This window comes from Gigantopelta aegis, chromosome 13 (assembly GCF_016097555.1).
Source record: "Gigantopelta aegis isolate Gae_Host chromosome 13, Gae_host_genome, whole genome shotgun sequence".
Classification (NCBI taxonomy): Eukaryota; Metazoa; Mollusca; class Gastropoda; order Neomphalida; family Peltospiridae; genus Gigantopelta; species Gigantopelta aegis.
In genome coordinates, this window is record NC_054711.1 from 6,297,913 (window position 1) to 6,315,044 (window position 17,132).

General features: G+C 39.7%; 1 protein-coding gene across 2 annotated transcripts in view; it reads left to right on the top strand.

Moving 5' to 3' along the window:
* Nucleotides 1-12,836, top strand: part of LOC121387668 (von Willebrand factor D and EGF domain-containing protein-like) — a 137,187-nt gene extending 124,351 nt beyond the window's left edge. The window contains exons 33-36 of one of the 2 annotated variants that reach the window (XM_041518856.1): nucleotides 62-157; nucleotides 938-1,033; nucleotides 5,004-5,110; nucleotides 10,569-10,669. In XM_041518856.1, the coding sequence (XP_041374790.1) occupies nucleotides 62-157; nucleotides 938-1,033; nucleotides 5,004-5,110; nucleotides 10,569-10,574 (305 nt within the window). In that variant the 3' untranslated portion in view covers nucleotides 10,575-10,669. Of the gene's footprint in view, nucleotides 1-61; nucleotides 158-937; nucleotides 1,034-5,003; nucleotides 5,111-10,568 lie in introns of both variants that reach the window. The other variant, XM_041518855.1, reaches the window with a different exon arrangement.
* The last annotated feature ends 4,296 nt before the right edge of the window (nucleotides 12,837-17,132 follow it).

Consider the following 17,132-nt stretch of genomic DNA (forward strand, 5'->3'; position numbering starts at 1 on the left):
AAATAAACTGTGTTGAGTGAGTTGTCAAATAAAACATTCCTAATTTTTTGGTATTTTCCAGTGACGTGTCAGCCGCGCTGTTTGAACGGAGCTCGCTGTGTGGCACCCAACCAGTGTTCCTGTCCGTCGGGCTGGTCCGGAACAAGATGTGATATACGTGAGTTCAATATATATATATATATATATATATATATATATATATATATATATATTGCCATTCTTATATAGTCCTGGCTAAAACTTAAAATTGGTCAATTAATTGTTAATTGCGGGACTGGGATCTAGCTTCATTCACTAGATCGCTAACCTGAGATACTTGGTGGACCCTTTCTCTAAATGGATCTCTTTCCCTATCCAGCAAGTGTACATGACTGGTACATGTATATCAAAGGTCATTGGTGTCGTTCTTACGTCGCACCATGCTACAGCGAGACGTAGCCCAGTGATAAAACGCTCGCTTAATGCGCGGTCGGTTTAGGATCGATTCCCGCCAGTGGGCTCATTGGGCTTTTTCTCGCTCCCCCCCCCCCCCACCTCCCCTTAATGGATTTTCTGGATCCGCCATTGGTAAGTATAAGATTAAATGACAAGGCATCTGCCTTTAGATCTGAACCAGGGGGGTGGGGAGAAGAGTACTAGTAATATATGTGTTTACCTTCCAAACATTTTTCTTATATAATTTTTTTGAACATTTTCAAGAATATCATTCATAATTCCATTATTAAAATATTGTGAGGATACTGGTTGAGTATTTGACCGGACTTTATTGTTATTTTAGAAGATTTCAGTTCAGTGTCTTGTGACAAAAACAATCCTGGGCATGCGTCATGACTCTTTGAGGCACTGAGGAAAACAATTGCCCCTTTCTCTGTCATCTAATGCTTGTAAACGGGGTGTATGTCATAATATTCTGGGGTTTTTGTTTCTTTTGTTTCAGCTGTGTGCACAAATTCATGCAAACATGGAGGGATATGTTTCAAACCCGACAGGTGTGTTTGTAGGCGTGGTTTTACTGGAGCAAGCTGTCAAAAACGTAAGTTACAATTTATCACACGCACCAGCCATATCTACACGTACATATCCATTAATGTTTACACATCATGCACATACACACCACGTGGCTCATAAAATACGTTCAACGATTCGAACTCCAATATCTCAAAATCTAAATCAACTATGACCCATAAATCAGGTACATTAATATGTTTACTTATTGTGTACCCATAGATGCAATTTGTGAAGGCTGTCATTTATACTTTCATCATGGCTAGGAAAATGAATAGACATATTGTATTTTATGAATTGATAGAAGATATCATAGAAATGACATATGATGAGTTATTATGGACATATTGATTTTTATGAATTGATAGAAGATATCATAGAATTGAAATCTTATTACTTACTAGAATAAATACGATAGCTCCACTATAGGAAACGAATAGACATAATTAATGATACTTTTAATACATATATCATGGAATGTAAATTTTATGAGTTGCAGTCTTCGTTACCAATGGCACACAGTCGTTTAGCCAGAATACTCTGACTGTAAGAGAGCTAGACGGACATTTGGAAGGTTATACGCTCTCATTACGGCGTATCATGGGCGTCAATCCGGCTTTAAAAGTGTGGAGGGGGGGGCGGGGGGGGGGGGAGACGACGTGTTAGTGTGTTAGTGTGTGTGTGTGTGTGTGTGTGTCTGTGTGTATACATTGTGTGTGTGTACATTCTGTTTGTGTGTGTGTGTGTGTGTGTGTATGTGTGTGTGTGTGTGTGTGTGTGTGTGTGTGTGTGTGTGTGCTAAACGAAAAGTGGGGGTGGGGGACATTTATATAGATTGTCCCCCGGCGTTGAAAAGTGAGGGGGGCGCGTCCCCCCTGTCCCTCACCGATCGACGCCCATGCGGCGTATAAACCGTCCACATGTCCGTCTAGCTCTCTTACAGTCAGAAAAAGAAACGAAAGGAAATGTTTTATTTAACGACGCACTCAACACATTTTATTTACGGTTATATGGTGTCAGACATATGGTTAAGGACCACACAGATATTGATAGAGGAAACCCGCTGTCGCCACTTCATGGGCTACTCTTTTCGATCAGCAGCAAGGGATCTTTTATATGCACCATCCCACAGACAGGGTAGTACATAACACGGCCTTTGATATACCAGTCGTGGTGCACTGGCTGGAGCGAGAAAAAACCCAATGAGCCCACCGACCGGGATCGATCCCAGACCGACCGCGCATCAAGCGAACGCTTTACCACTGGGCTGCGTCCCGCCCCTTGATACAATGAGAGTCCTCGGGCTAACAGTCGCCTTGCACGATGGTCCTGCAATCATCGTTAACCAGGATATGGTCTGGACAAGAAACCTTGCACAATGGTCCTGCAATCATCGTTAACCAGGATATGATCTGGACAAGAAACCGTAACAGATGGATGGATCAATAATAGCCTATGATCCGTGAAATACGAAGGACAAAACTCAATGCATGGTCAAGGCACAATGCAGTATCGAATGGGCATTTGACAAAATAGTGGTTGATTCCGTGAATCTCTATCTAGTGCCTCGTCTTTAGAGGACAGCCACTCCCGAGGAAATCCTTTACTGGAGATTTTATTTCTCTTGCACTGCCAAAAGAGAACTGCCACTCCCAGACTAGCTCACTAAATCAAAACTAGCATCAGACAAAGCTCACTAAAACAAATACAGCTGTCGTGACATGCACTCATGAATCACTGCATAACTGATGCTATCAAGTGTTCGAAAACGTTGAGCATATCCTTCCCCAACAATGGCACCCGTCATGGATCCTGCCACCACAGCATATCCTGCCCCACCGGTGGCACCCGTCATGAGTCCTGCCACCACAGCTATCCTGCCCCACCGGTGTCACCCGTCATGAGTCCTGCTACCCTGCCCCACCGGTGGCACCCGTCATGAGTCCTGCCACAACAGCTATCCTGCCCCACCGGTGGCACCCGTCATGAGTCCTGCCACCACAGCTATCCTGCTCCACCGGTGGCACCCGTCATGAGTCCTGCCACCACAGCTATCCTGCCCCACCGGTGGCACCAGTCATGAGTCCTGCCACCACAGCTATCCTGCCCCACCGGTGGCACCAGTCATGAGTCCTGCCACTACAGCTATCCTGCCCCACCGGTGGCACCCGTCATGAGTCCTGCCACCACAGCTATCCTGTCCCACCGGTGGCACCCGTCATGAGTCCTGCCACCACAGCTATCCTGCCCCACCGGTGGCACCCGTCATGAGTCCTGTCATTACAGCTATCCTGCCCCACCGGTGGCACCAGTCATGAGTCCTGTCATTACAGCTTCCTGCCCCACCGGTGGCACCAGTCGTGAGTCCTGTCATTACAGCTTCCTGCCCCACCGGTGGCACCAGTCGTGAGTACTGCCATTACAGCTTCCTGCCCCACCGGTGTCACCAGTCATGAGTCCTGTCTTTACAGCTTCCTGCCCCACCGGTGGCACCAGTCATGAGTCCTGTCATTACAGCTGTCCTGCCCCACCGGTGGCACCCGTCATGAGTCCTGCCACCACAGCTATCCTGCCCCACCGGTGGCACCCGTCATGAGTCCTGTCATTACAGCTATCCTGCCCCACCGGTGGCACCCGTCATGAGTCCTGTCATTACAGCTATCCTGCCCCACCGGTGGCACCCGTCATGAGTCCTGCCCCACCGGTGGCACCCGTCATGAGTCCTGCCACCACAGCTGCCCTGCCCCACCGGTGGCACCCGTCATGAGTCCTGCCACCACAGCTATCCTGCCCCACCGGTGGCACCAGTCATGAGTCCTGCCACCACAGCTATCCTGCCCCACCGGTGGCACCAGTCATGAGTCCTGCCACTACAGCTATCCTGCCCCACCGGTGGCACCCGTCATGAGTCCTGCCACCACAGCTATCCTGCCCCACCGGTGGCACCCGTCATGAGTCCTGCCACCACAGCTATCCTGCCCCACCGGTGGCACCCGTCATGAGTCCTGTCATTACAGCTACCCTGCCCCACCGGTGGCACCCGTCATGAGTCCTGCCACCACAGCTGTCCTGCCCCACCGGTGGCACCCGTCATGAGTCCTGCCACCACAGCTATCCTGCCCCACCGGTGGCACCCGTCATGAGTCTTGCCACCACAGCTGTCTTTTGTCACTTTATCTGAAGTGATAAATGTGCAAGAGTTTCACCAAAGAGATGAAAAGTATTAACAAGTTCAAAATATGGAATAGTCAATTCTTATCCAGGGCATATCTTCCAAATCAGTTCATATAGGATCATCAAACCTTGCATGCAAGTACATCATGGGATAATGATGTGTCACATACCATATTTGACTCCCATAGGTACACACACGTGCACATGCACACACACCATGGATATACAGTGACTCTCTCTCTCTCTCTCTCTCTCTCTCTCTCTCTCTCTCTCTCTCTCTCTCTCTCTCTCTCTCTCTCTCTCTCTCTCTCTCGCTCGCACACACATACATACATATACACATACACACACACAGAGAGAGAGAGAGAGAGAGAGAGAGAGAGAGAGAGAGAGAGAGAGAGAGAGAGAGAGAGAGAGAGAGAGAGAGAGAGAGGGAGAGAGAGAATTTTATATGTAGATTAGTTCACTTTGTAAATCTTGAAGGATTTTATTAACATTTATGTCCTTTGTTTTGTGACATGGAGATGATTTGATTAAAAAAAATGTTTTAAATAAGGGTTACTACAATAGCCGCGTCAGGCCAATTATGTCAACCAATTATGTCTAGCCAACTGAATGAACACTGGTTATAATCATAATTATAGCTCACCTTAAAGCTTATCTGCTTAAAGTTATTTTCAACTTTCATTTTCAGTTTTCTCTTTCAATTTTTACCAACTGTTTTCTTGTCTGCCTGGTAATCAGCATTAGCCTCGTTATTAAATATGATGAACTAAACAATGCTTATGCAAATCATTTGGGTATTTGAACAATAAATATTTCAGCATATTGCTGGCCTCGTTGTCGAAACTGGGGCTACTGTATAGCACCTAATCAGTGCCGATGCCGCAAAGGATTCTGGGGGCAATTTTGCCATAGAAGGGCACGATTGGTAAGAACCTGTTATGACTGACATCAGAAATGGGTTCTTGGATTGAGAATTCATATTATATTATATGTCGATAATAAAAATTGTATTACCCCGGTGTAATATTATTTTTGTATAACAGTATAATACAAAACAATTATATACTAGTATATCTTGTGTAGAAATCAATGTACTGTACACTGTGGTAAGGACAAATTCCACACAAATTGAAAGGACTGTAGAACACAGCTAGCTGTAGTATATTATAAAGAGTTTTTTAATAAAAGATACTTAACAGTTAAAATTATCTAAAATAGATTTTTACTCACCTGAGATTCTTGGCTTTTTGGATCAAATCCGCTCAGTGGAACCATTCTCTGATAAGTCTCTTTTTTATTTCTCTCTTACCAACCAGTGCCTCGCAACTGGTGTATTAAAACGGCCATGGTATGTGCTATCAATTCCTTGGGAAAGTGGATTTTTATAAACCCCTTGCTGCTTATGGAAAGTGTAACAGGTTTCCTCTACAACTAAATGTTATAATTATCAAATGTTTGACATTCAGTAGCTGATGTTTAATAAATCAATGTGCTCTAGTGATGCCGTTATACAAAACAAACTTTAACTTTTACCTTCTTCATACATTAAGAAAGATATGGATAAATAAAATAATGAATATTTTAATCGGATCTTTCAGAATGTAAACTATGGGGTAAGTGGAGAAGTAGTTAAATTTCAGTTTCATTTTACGTTAAGCTCTACATCCTGCATTGTCTTGCAATTCCTTAGTAAATTCCTCCTCTTAATTCTGTCTTTATTTATTATTTTTATTATTTTTTTGCACATGTTTGCTTCTCTTTCTTTTTTTTCTTCTTTTTTTACATAGCTTATTTCATTTCGTTTGATTTTTATTTCTTTTATTTTATTTCTTTGATTTTTTGTTCTTTTTTCTTTGTTCTTGGTTATTTGCTAAGTATATAGATAGATGAATGACAAAACACAAATAAAAATCCAAGTTATCCTTTTAACAAAATGTGTAATTCATTGATTAATTATTGTAGAAAATCTTTCAAGAACATTTCTTTTTGTAAATGGTTTTCAATTAATAGTATTTGCTAAAGTTCACCTAAACTTGATTTCATTGTTTTAAAAAATAATTCAACACCAAAGTCCCCATAGAGCAAAGGTTTTTACACTGACTTGTATTAAGGTAAACTATAAAATAAATTATAATGTAAAAGGCATGTTAAAAGCCTGTTATATGTGCATACTTCACGATAACGAATCATACACTGTTATACATTTAAAAGTATTTATACATACATCAGTGTTTCTAGCTATGGCATTAACCAAATATTCATTTACTTTATATCATTCCAAAAATTCAATAATAGTTTCTTCTGATGTCATATATTTTTTTTTAATTCATTCAATCTATAATAAATAGTTGAAGCACAAAATATAATAATGTAATCAAAATAGGAAATTTATTGCTACCCTGCAAAATTAGCCCTTGTTCAAATGTCTTTTGATTTGGCCAATCGAAACACTGCTTACACAAAGGGGTCATCATAGCTAAACAAGCCTTAAAACATTTGGAGTAATTATTAGCAATGAAAGATCACCATGGGAAAAACAAAACCCTACAAAAAAAACTGGCATTGGCTTATATTAGGAGTGCTAAATAAATTATTGTTCATCAATTAAGCCATAGCAGTCATAAAGATTTGGTCTGCGTTCAGCCATAGCGAGCAATAAAGGATTAGCTAGACTGGGGATTTTGGTTTGTTTTGCACATCACATTAAACTGAATAACCATATGGGTAACCAGTCATGCTGTTCGCATACATTAGCGTAACTCACTGTTGCTGAACACAGGTCTGATTTCACCTACACTGAAAATATATATAATTTACTTCATCGCTTGATTCCTTCCTGTAAGAGTCCATTAGTGCTTCAAACTCTTTGGATTCTCAATCCAAGGATCATGTTACTACCATGCAGGAATGTTGTACGGGTAGCTTGCATGAATTCACTTAACTTAGTCCGCATTTCATTTTGTTTTCGGGTTATATTGCTGTTACATTAATACAATAGGGTATGACGCCATTGGGCCAGATAGCTAGACATCACAAGAGACATTGTCTGCCCTCATCAAGACTTCATTTTGAGAAGGAAATAAATGGAGTTGGTTTATGGTCCAAGTAATATATTTGTTGAGGATTTCTGTTTGTTCTTTCTTGTATTATTCCATTTCTTCTTTACTTCTTAAAACTTAAACGTATTAATATATCAGGAGCTCATTTTAAACACAATGGGGCGATTGTAGCAGACATGGTATTGCCAAAATATCGTTTTGATTCTGCTTTGTGCAAAGATACGATTTTGAAGATGTTAGTGGTTTTATTGTTAAGATTCAGATTACTATTATAATGGCAACACACCTAACATTGATTAGTTGGAGGAGTTACATTGCCAAAATAGTCTTTAGACTCCGCCTTGTGCAGATACACAATTTTCAAAATGTTAACGCTTTTATCGTTCAGATTAACGAATTCTGAATTACGTTTGTCACAGAAATGCTGTTGGTTTTATTAGGATTGATTTGTCAAAGGCTATGGTATGTGATGTGGGAAAGTGCTGCTAATGAAAATAAAATGCATGTAATGTAATTTGTTTCCCTGTGAAGACTTTGAGTCATAATTAGCAAATGTTTGGCATCCAGTTGCCGATGATAAATTAATCAGTGTCCTTTTATCCCAGTGTTGGCTTAGGACTCCAACTGATAGTACAGCTCAAGTGGGTAGGTGTAAGACCACTACACCGACTTCTTTGTCACTAACCCACTAACCATTAACCTCTGTCCAGGATAGACAGTCCCTGAAGCTACGGTGTGTACCCAGGAGCCAGCTAGGACAATGAGCTTGAATCTAACTAGATTTTTCCCATCCCAACCAGTATTCCACAGCTGGGCTCCGTTCCACAAAACGATCTTAGCCCCAAGATCACCTTAAGTGAATAACTACCTTATGCACTAAGGTGATCTTAGTGCTAAGATCGCTTCATGGAACGGGGCCCAGGTATATCAAGGATCATGGTATGTGTGCTATGTATCATCCCTTGCTATTAATGACAAATATTGCAGCTTTCCTCTGAGGATTGTATGTCAGAATCTTAAAACATATGACATTCAATAATCATTAATTAATTAATCTGTGTTCTCTAACTGTGTCATTAAAACAACTCGAAGTTTTGAGTTAACTGAGTGTTATTAAAGCACGAAAATAAATTAAACTGCATTGAATGGATCCGGTTTGTTATGTTTGGAGTTCCGATGAAGATTAATATATTTATATGTAATTACTAAGTATATAGACGCTGGATTGGTTTTCATATAAAATAATTTGTCTATAAAGTCCACTTTTAAATATGATCTTTGTGCTGGTGGTCTTTGTAAACAGATTTCTGTGTGTTTCTTACAAAATTAATATATGCAAGAAATTATTACTACCGTTTTGTTACTAGTTATTTATTAATATAACACTAACTGTTATTGGTTTATTAATAAGTAATTTGTTACGTTGTCACCTTAATTTGATAGTTCTACCTATACCTACCTATCAACCAATAATGTTACACTTTTGAAAATTATGTTTACAAAAGCACACAGTCGATACTTGGTATAGTTAAGTCGCCATTAAAACAAATATGATAAACTTGTTTAAGCTGGAATCTTTGTAAAGCAGCCACCTGTATTGTCACATTTGTTCTGGGGTTTTTTTTATTATTGAATATACTGTCATATATACATGTAGTATTTATTGGCCAGTACTATGGTCGTTTTCCATTGGCAAGGTACACACGCGGTGCAGGCCTGGGGCTTAATTCACAAAGCTCTCTTAGGCTCTGCTAGACAACAAAGCATCCTCTTTGTAAGTCTTTTAGAATTGCACTGCGATATCGCAAAGTTGCGAGTTTAGTGAATTAGGCCTCTGGTTACCAAATACTGCACTAGCCTACCCATAAACATGGACATACTGTTATTGTGATGCATTCATGCATTCTCCACATTTCATGACAAAAATCACGTACATGAAAAGCGGTCCTAATTATGTAGCCAATTTATTTTTAGAGGATAGTATCTTTTTCTCCTTTTTGTTCATCTTCCTTTAGGCAACTGTGAGAGTAAATGTAAATGTACGAATTTCATCGTCAATTGTAATTTATTCACTGTGTAGCTCTCCTTAATGAGTAATTAATTTTATCATTTAGATGAACGAATTCTGAATTACTTTGTCCCCGAAGTGCTATTGTTTTTGTTATAATTAATTTTACTAAAGTTCACATTTCACTTCTCGTAATGCAATCATCATTGGCAATTAGCATATACAGTGAAACCCCTCTAAACCAGACACCCATTGGTTCAAGTAACAAAAGTCTGATTTTAAGAGGTATATGGTTTAGAGAGGTTTTGTTCTGTAGTGATACCATAGGCACCAGACAATGCCAGCAACTTGAGGGCCCCTTTTTATGTACTTAAGGTGATCTTAGCGCTAACATCGTTTCGTGGAAGGAGGCCCAGATTAAACTGTATCCTAACCGGACGGGAGCGATTATTTTAGAAACCATTGATTTCAATTGCCTCATCCTAACCGCACGTGTGCGACGCGACACATTTATCTGTCACGCCGTACACATGCAGTTAGGATACTGTGATTGAAATCAATGATTTCTAAAATAATCGCTCGCATCGCTCGCGGCCGGTTAGGATAACAGTTTAATAATGGGGGGGGGGGGGGGGGGGGGGGGGGGGGGGGGGTTATGGCCTTATATTAGTAATATTATGTAATATACATGTAGGTTATTTTCCTAAATATATATATAGAACTAGGCCCAATTCTTTTTAAAGCTCTCTTTGTGCTACAATATCGTAAAACCACTATAGGCATTGGCGACTGTCCTTGTGACATCATAGCTTACGATGGCGTGACGTAGCCCAGTGGTAAAGCGCTCGCTTGATGCGCAGTCGGTTTAGGATCGATCCCTATCGGCGAGCTCATTGGGCTATTTCTTGTTCCAGGCAGTGCACCACGACTGATGTATCAAAGACCGTGGTATGTGCTATCCTGTCTGTGGGATGGTGCATATAAAAGATCCCTTGCTACTAATGGGGAAATGTAGCGGGTTTTCTTTCTATGACTGTGTCAAAATGGCCATATGTTTGACATCCAATAGCCGATGATTAATAAATCAATGTGCTCTAGTGGTGTCGTTAAACAAAATAAAATTTAATAGCTTACGACAGTTTTATAATATCGTAGCAATTAGATAGCTGCAGTCACAGTAAAAGTTTAATATTTGGTCCTGAAGTGATGCCACAATGTGTTTAATAATGTATATAATTTATATTAATTTTAATAAAATATAGTATATTAAATATGGTATCTCAGATTTGAGTCTTGTTATAATTCTATTTTTTCAGGGTTAAGACAGCGCAGACGACAGGAACGCAGACGTAACAGAAAACGTCATCGATCTCGAAAACAGAACAGAAAGCGATACTGGAAAATATACATGGGTTTAAATCAACCTTGAGTTGACTGGGCATCTTTCACGTGTCTTACTGGACGTTACGGCTGCTGAGATGGACTTACGGTGCTGTGGTAACATTGGTTGGGACTTATTAACCATATGTGCTGTGGTTGTGTTGAAGATGACGTCACCGCATTAACCTGGCCATATTGAATGTTGCCGAGTGTCACCGCCCATGTTGAATGTGATTCAGCATCACTAGCCATGTTGAATGTGACTCAGCATCACTAGCCATGTTCAATGTGACTCAGTGTTATCGGCTAATATTACATGCGACTCATGTGTTACTTGTTATGTTGAATGTGACTCAGCATATATGCAGCCATGTTAACATGTTGAATATGACTTAGTATTACTGGTTAATTATAATATTACATGCGACTCTAATGTCATTTGTTAAGTTGAATGTGACACAGCATATCTGCAGCCATGCTGACATTTTGAATTTATCTGAGAGTTACTAGCTAATATTACATCCGACTCGAAATATTACCGGTTATGTTACTATACCATGCATGTATCTATTTATTACTGTTCATATCCTGTTTCTTGGTATCCCAGCCTATGTTAAATTTAACTCAATATTACTGTCCCTGTTGAATGTGACTCATTGTCACCGACCTTGTTGATGACGACTCACTGTCACTGCAGGCCCGTACGCAGAAATTTATATGGGGGGTGGGTGCGTAATCGACGGCCCAAAGGGCCGGCGTTGCTTGGGGGGTCCGGGGGCATGTCCCCCGAATATTTTTTTAATCTAGAATGCAGGAGAAGCATTTTCTTGCATTCTGAGAAGTAAATTTGTCACATCGTCGGACTATTTTAATTTTTTTTACACATCCACGGATGGACCTCACAGACTATAGGGGGTGCGTACGCACCCCTCCCTGCTTACGGGTCTGCACTGACTATGTTGAATGTGATTCAGTATCACTGGCTAGCCAAGTTTGATTCAGTTCAGTGCCACTGTATGAAGCACAACTGAAATTACTGCCTAACCATATTACAATGAATGTGGCTGCATGTACCACCAGCTATGTTGAATACGACTCAGTGATACTTGTCACATTGAATATGCTTTCAGTATTACTAGGCATAATTGTTAAATGTGTCTTAGTATCATTCACCTTTTTTAACATCACTTGGTTTTGATGGCCGCATTGGATATAATTTATAACTAGCTTTGTTAAACGTAACAGAATTGCATACAATGTTGAATGTGACATGGTAATGCTGTCCACGTTGATTATGACGCAGTATTGCTAGTCTTGTCAAATACGACTTGTAACACTCACCATGCTGAATGTGACATGGTGATAGTGGTCATGTTGAATATGACACAGTATTGCTAGTCTTGTTAAATGTGACTTGTGTCACTGATCATGTTGAATGTGACGCATTGTTGATTATAACTTGGTAGCACTGCTCATGCTGAATATGATGTTGAACTTGACTCAATGTTGAATATTACTCAATAGCACTGTCCATGCTGAATATGTTGAAAGCAACTCAATGTTGAATATAACTTAGTAGCTCTGCCTATGCTGAATGTGATGTTGAACGTGACTCAATGTTGAATATAACTCAATAGCACTGCCAATGTTGAATGTGACTGTGATAATTGTTATTGCTAAAAACTGCCTTAATGGACAATGTTTTATATGTGGACTGAATTCAGGTTGAATGTAATTCAGCAATGATGTTGTTATTGCTTGCCTTATAGATAGAAATATACTTAACAAAATTAATTAAAAGCTAGTAAGTATTTTCTGCATGTTTCTTCAGTTGTGGTAAAAAAAAAAAAAAGTTTGGTTTGGGTTTTACCAAGCACACATATTAAAGCTTCCACGATTCAATAACTGGTCAAAATTTACTCAGACAATATTTAAAAGTCATCTGTGATCAAAATTTGCTGGCATAACAAAAGTAACAATTATAGCAAAAACTGTCCACAAGATCTACTGTCCCATAGTTAATTTTGTTGAGTATACTTGTATGATATATTATACAGGAAACTGATTTTAGAAGATGTAATTTTGTTGAATTAGGAGATAACCATATGGAGTTTTTAGATTTGCGGGTGTTATTGTCTATTTGATCCCGCAAATGTCATTTTTGACCGAAGGCGTTAGCCTGAGGTCAAAAATGAAACATTTGCGGGCATCAAATAGACAATAACACCCGCAAATCTAAAAACTCCATATGGTTATGTCCATTGTTAACTGAATCGTTTTTCTACAGAACTAACTGTATATTTGGCATTTCTTGAAAAAAATACCTGGCTACAATTTAACTGTAGACCCTTGAATCGTCAAGTTCGCCTGTTCCAATTGCTAATGACGTCACTTTCTAATGACGTCATTAGCTTTCCGGGTGTTATTGTCCATTTGATCCCGGAAAAAGAATGTAATTAACCAATCACAATACAGAACACACGACAGTCAGTTTACAATGTGACTGAAATCATGTTATGTTAGCTGTTACTCCATATAGCATAGTAATAATTATATAATGAGGCTTTTTAATAACATTGTTTTTTAATAACATAATGTTTCTATATTGAAAATGACTGATTAATGCAAAACATACGGTATGCTGAGTTTTTCTCTTACAGCAATATTATAACTGTATGTATCTGTTTAGTGGTGTGCCTACTACAACACTGTGGCTTTATGTTACAACTGTATGTATCTGTTTAGTGGTGTGCCTACTACAACACTGTGGCTTTATGTTACAACTGTATGTATCAGTTTAGTGGTGTGCCTACTACAACACTGTGGCTTTATGTTACAACTGTATGTATCTGTTTAGTGGTGTGCCTACTACAACACTGTGGCTTTATGTTACAACTGTATGTATCTGTTTAGTGGTGTGCCTACTACAACACTGTGGCTTTATGTTACAACTGTATGTATCAGTTTAGTGGTGTGCCTACTACAACACTGTGGCTTTATGTTTAATGGGCAGGACGTGGCCCAGTGGTAAACCGCTCACTTGATGCACGGTCAGGTTTGGGATCAATCCTCATCAGTGGACTCATTGGGCCATTTCTCGTTCTAGCAAGTACACCACGACTGGTATATCAAAGGCCATGGAATGTGCTATCCTGTCTGTGGGATGGTGCATATAAAAGACCCCTTCCTACTAATGGAAAAATGTGGTGGGTTTCCTCTAAGACTATATGTTAAAATTACAAATGTTTGACATCCAATAGCCAATGATTAATAAATCAATGTGCTCTAGTGGTGTCGTTAAACAAAACAAACTTTATGTTTAATTTGACTCTTACAGAATTGCAGGCTATATACTATTCAGTTCACCTCTACAACAGTATTGTGGGTGTATGACGGGGTTGGAGGGTTTCCAGGTTCAACCCCTTGCTCAGATTCATTTTAAAAATATATTTCAGGGTAGCCAGAGTACTAAGAGAGCTAGACGAACATTTGGACAGTGTTGTAACTGTCCAAATGTCTACCTAGCTCTCTAACTGTCAGACTACTTACGCTAATTTTAGGGGAGCATGACTTGACCCCCATAGAATGATCACGTCAGTCTAGACACACACCCCTTTTAAACATTTCTGCACAGGTACCTGATTTGACTTTTACAACAACACTAGTACTGTGGCTACATACGTGTATGTGTTACGTTCAAGTTTTAATTATAGCTATACTCGGTGTCCTATACTATTTTCTTTGCATACATTAACATGACCTCTGACCTGTGGCAACTCCCCCTCCCCCTTTTTACATTTCATTTCAACTTATTTTCGTGGTAATATCCAATTGAGGTTCAACCACGCTGTCCTGGTCACACACCTCAGCTATCTGTCCAGGACAGTGGGTTAGTTATTAGTTGTTAGTGATTCATGAGAGAGTGTAGTGGTCTTACACCTACCCATCGAGTCATCAAAACTCGCTCTGAGTGGGAGCCGGTACCAGACTGCAAACGCTATATCTACCAGCCTTGTGTCCGATGGCCAAACCATGAAACCACTGAGGCTAGACTTTTACGTGAACTGGTCCGAACATCCCAACAACCAATCAAATTGCTAAAATCTACCAATGAGCTAAGGACATTATGTTCAAAATGTTCTTTGTTGAAAGTTTGTTAAAGCTTGTTTTGTTTAATGACACCCCTAGAGCACATTGATTAATTAAATCATTGGCTTTTGGATGTCAAACATTTGGTAATTTTGACATATACATGTAGTCTTAGAGAGAAAACCCGCTATATGTTTGCATTAGTAGAACAGGATCTTTTATACATGCCATCCCTCAGATAGGATAGCACATACCATGGCCTTTCATATACCAGTCATGATGCACTGCTAGAACTAGAAATAGCCCAATGGGCCCACCGAAAGGGATCAATCCCTAAGCTACTGTGCATCAGCAAGAAGTGTTTTATTTAACGACGCACTCAACACATTTTATTTACGGTTATATGGCGTCAAACATATGGTTAAGGACCACACAGATTTTGAGAGGAAACCCGCTGTCGCCACTACATGGGCTACTCTTCCGATTGGCAGCAACGGATCTTTTATTTGCGCTTCCCACAGGCAGGATAGCACAAACCATGGCCTTTGTTGAACCAGTTATGGATCACTGGTCGGTGCAAGTGGTTTACACCTACCCATTGAGCCTTGCGGAGCACTCACTCAGGGTTTGGAGTCAGTATCTGGATTACAAATCCCATGCCTCGACTGGGATCCGAACCCAGTACCTACCAGCCTGTAGACCAATGGCCTGCCACGACGCCACCGAGGCCGGTTTACTGTGCATCAAGTGAGTGCCTTACCACTTGGCTATGTCCCGCCCACTTTATGTCGAATGTGACGTCATAGAAACACTAACTGTTTAATTTGATTCAATAAAGTAACAATGCAATCATACCAAATAAACACACACATCAGTGTGTCCATATTTTAAGACCAGTGTATGAAAAATGTGACGGCAATGTGCTACTTTGAACACTCAGTCTTATGAGTTTATTTAGACATTGTAAAAAACCCACACAAAAAACCCACTATGCAATGCCATGCGATTCTTTCAAACACCGATAGTGTATGTAATGCATCAGGCAAGTGGGTAGAGTTGCGGCTTTCAAGGTTCAACCACCCCCCTAAAACCTCTCCTGGCCATAGCTTAGATTCCCTCCCCTGCATAATTTCCTGCGTCTATTTTAATGCCAGTTAGATATATTGTTTATCTGCTTCTATCAGTGCTCAATATACAAATGTACATAAGTTATAAGTTATGTTTTATATTATTTTCATTGGCTCTCTTTATGTGTATATTGTATATCGATAAATAGGTCTCACAAACCAGATGTGCTAATTTAAATAGTGTGCCAGAAATGACCACCAAGAGAAATGAGAATTAATTGCAACTAGATATGACTCAACTTTATCTAGGGATATTTTGAAAAGAAAGTCTAGTAAAGCATCTGCATGTATTGTTTTCAATTGGTGACATATCTAACTGTGGTCACGATTACTATGGTGACATACAGGACATCCAAACAACATATATACATGTAGTCTCAATGATAACAAATTTAAGATATGAACAAATTGTTTATCATGATATATATCTGATATATCCCTAGCAAAAGTTGAGTAGTATGTATAGATTCTATCAAAGGCAAGTTTTCACGCATACAAAAAGTAATTTTAGTAGATCCATCAGGAATTAAATATTTTACACACATAACAAACACACGTCTACACTTAACCACACATGCAATACACACACAGATAGAGAGAGACACACACACACATATACAGATAGAGAGAGACAGACAGACACACATACAGAAAGAGACAGACACACACACACACACATACATACAGACACACCATTTCCGCACCCATTTGTCATTCTTCAGGTTTTTTCTCGTTTATGACGTACATGTAAGTAGGGGTTTTTTTTCGGTTTTTTTCATTTGACTTTGTATTAATATTGATATTGTGATATTAGCTTTATAACTATTCTAATCCAATGTTTTCAGCAGTATTTTGTTTGGAACTTGCTGTGGGAGCTGGCTGCCACAAATCGTGGATAATTCTTCCACTGTGACGATACAGTGAATGTTTAACAGTTCCGGTACCTACATGTAATTCACTGAACTGTTAACTTTGCGATCTAACAAAAATACAATCAAAGAGATGCAATGTTGCTGCAGAGAGTTCTGTAAAATAGGCCCCTGGCCCCGTTCCACAAAGCGATCTTAGCGTTAAGATCACCTTAAGGGGCGTTCTTAATATGTGATTATAGTCACTCCAACTTGTCGGCCCTTCAAAAATCGGAATGTATAAGAATAAAGTCGTTCCGATTTAGGTGTTTTCAAAGTACAATTTGGTCAGTGTGACTAATTGTATAATGAGAACTGCCCTATAAGATAGCTTTATGAAGAAGAAAGAAATGTTTTATTTAATGATGCACTTAAC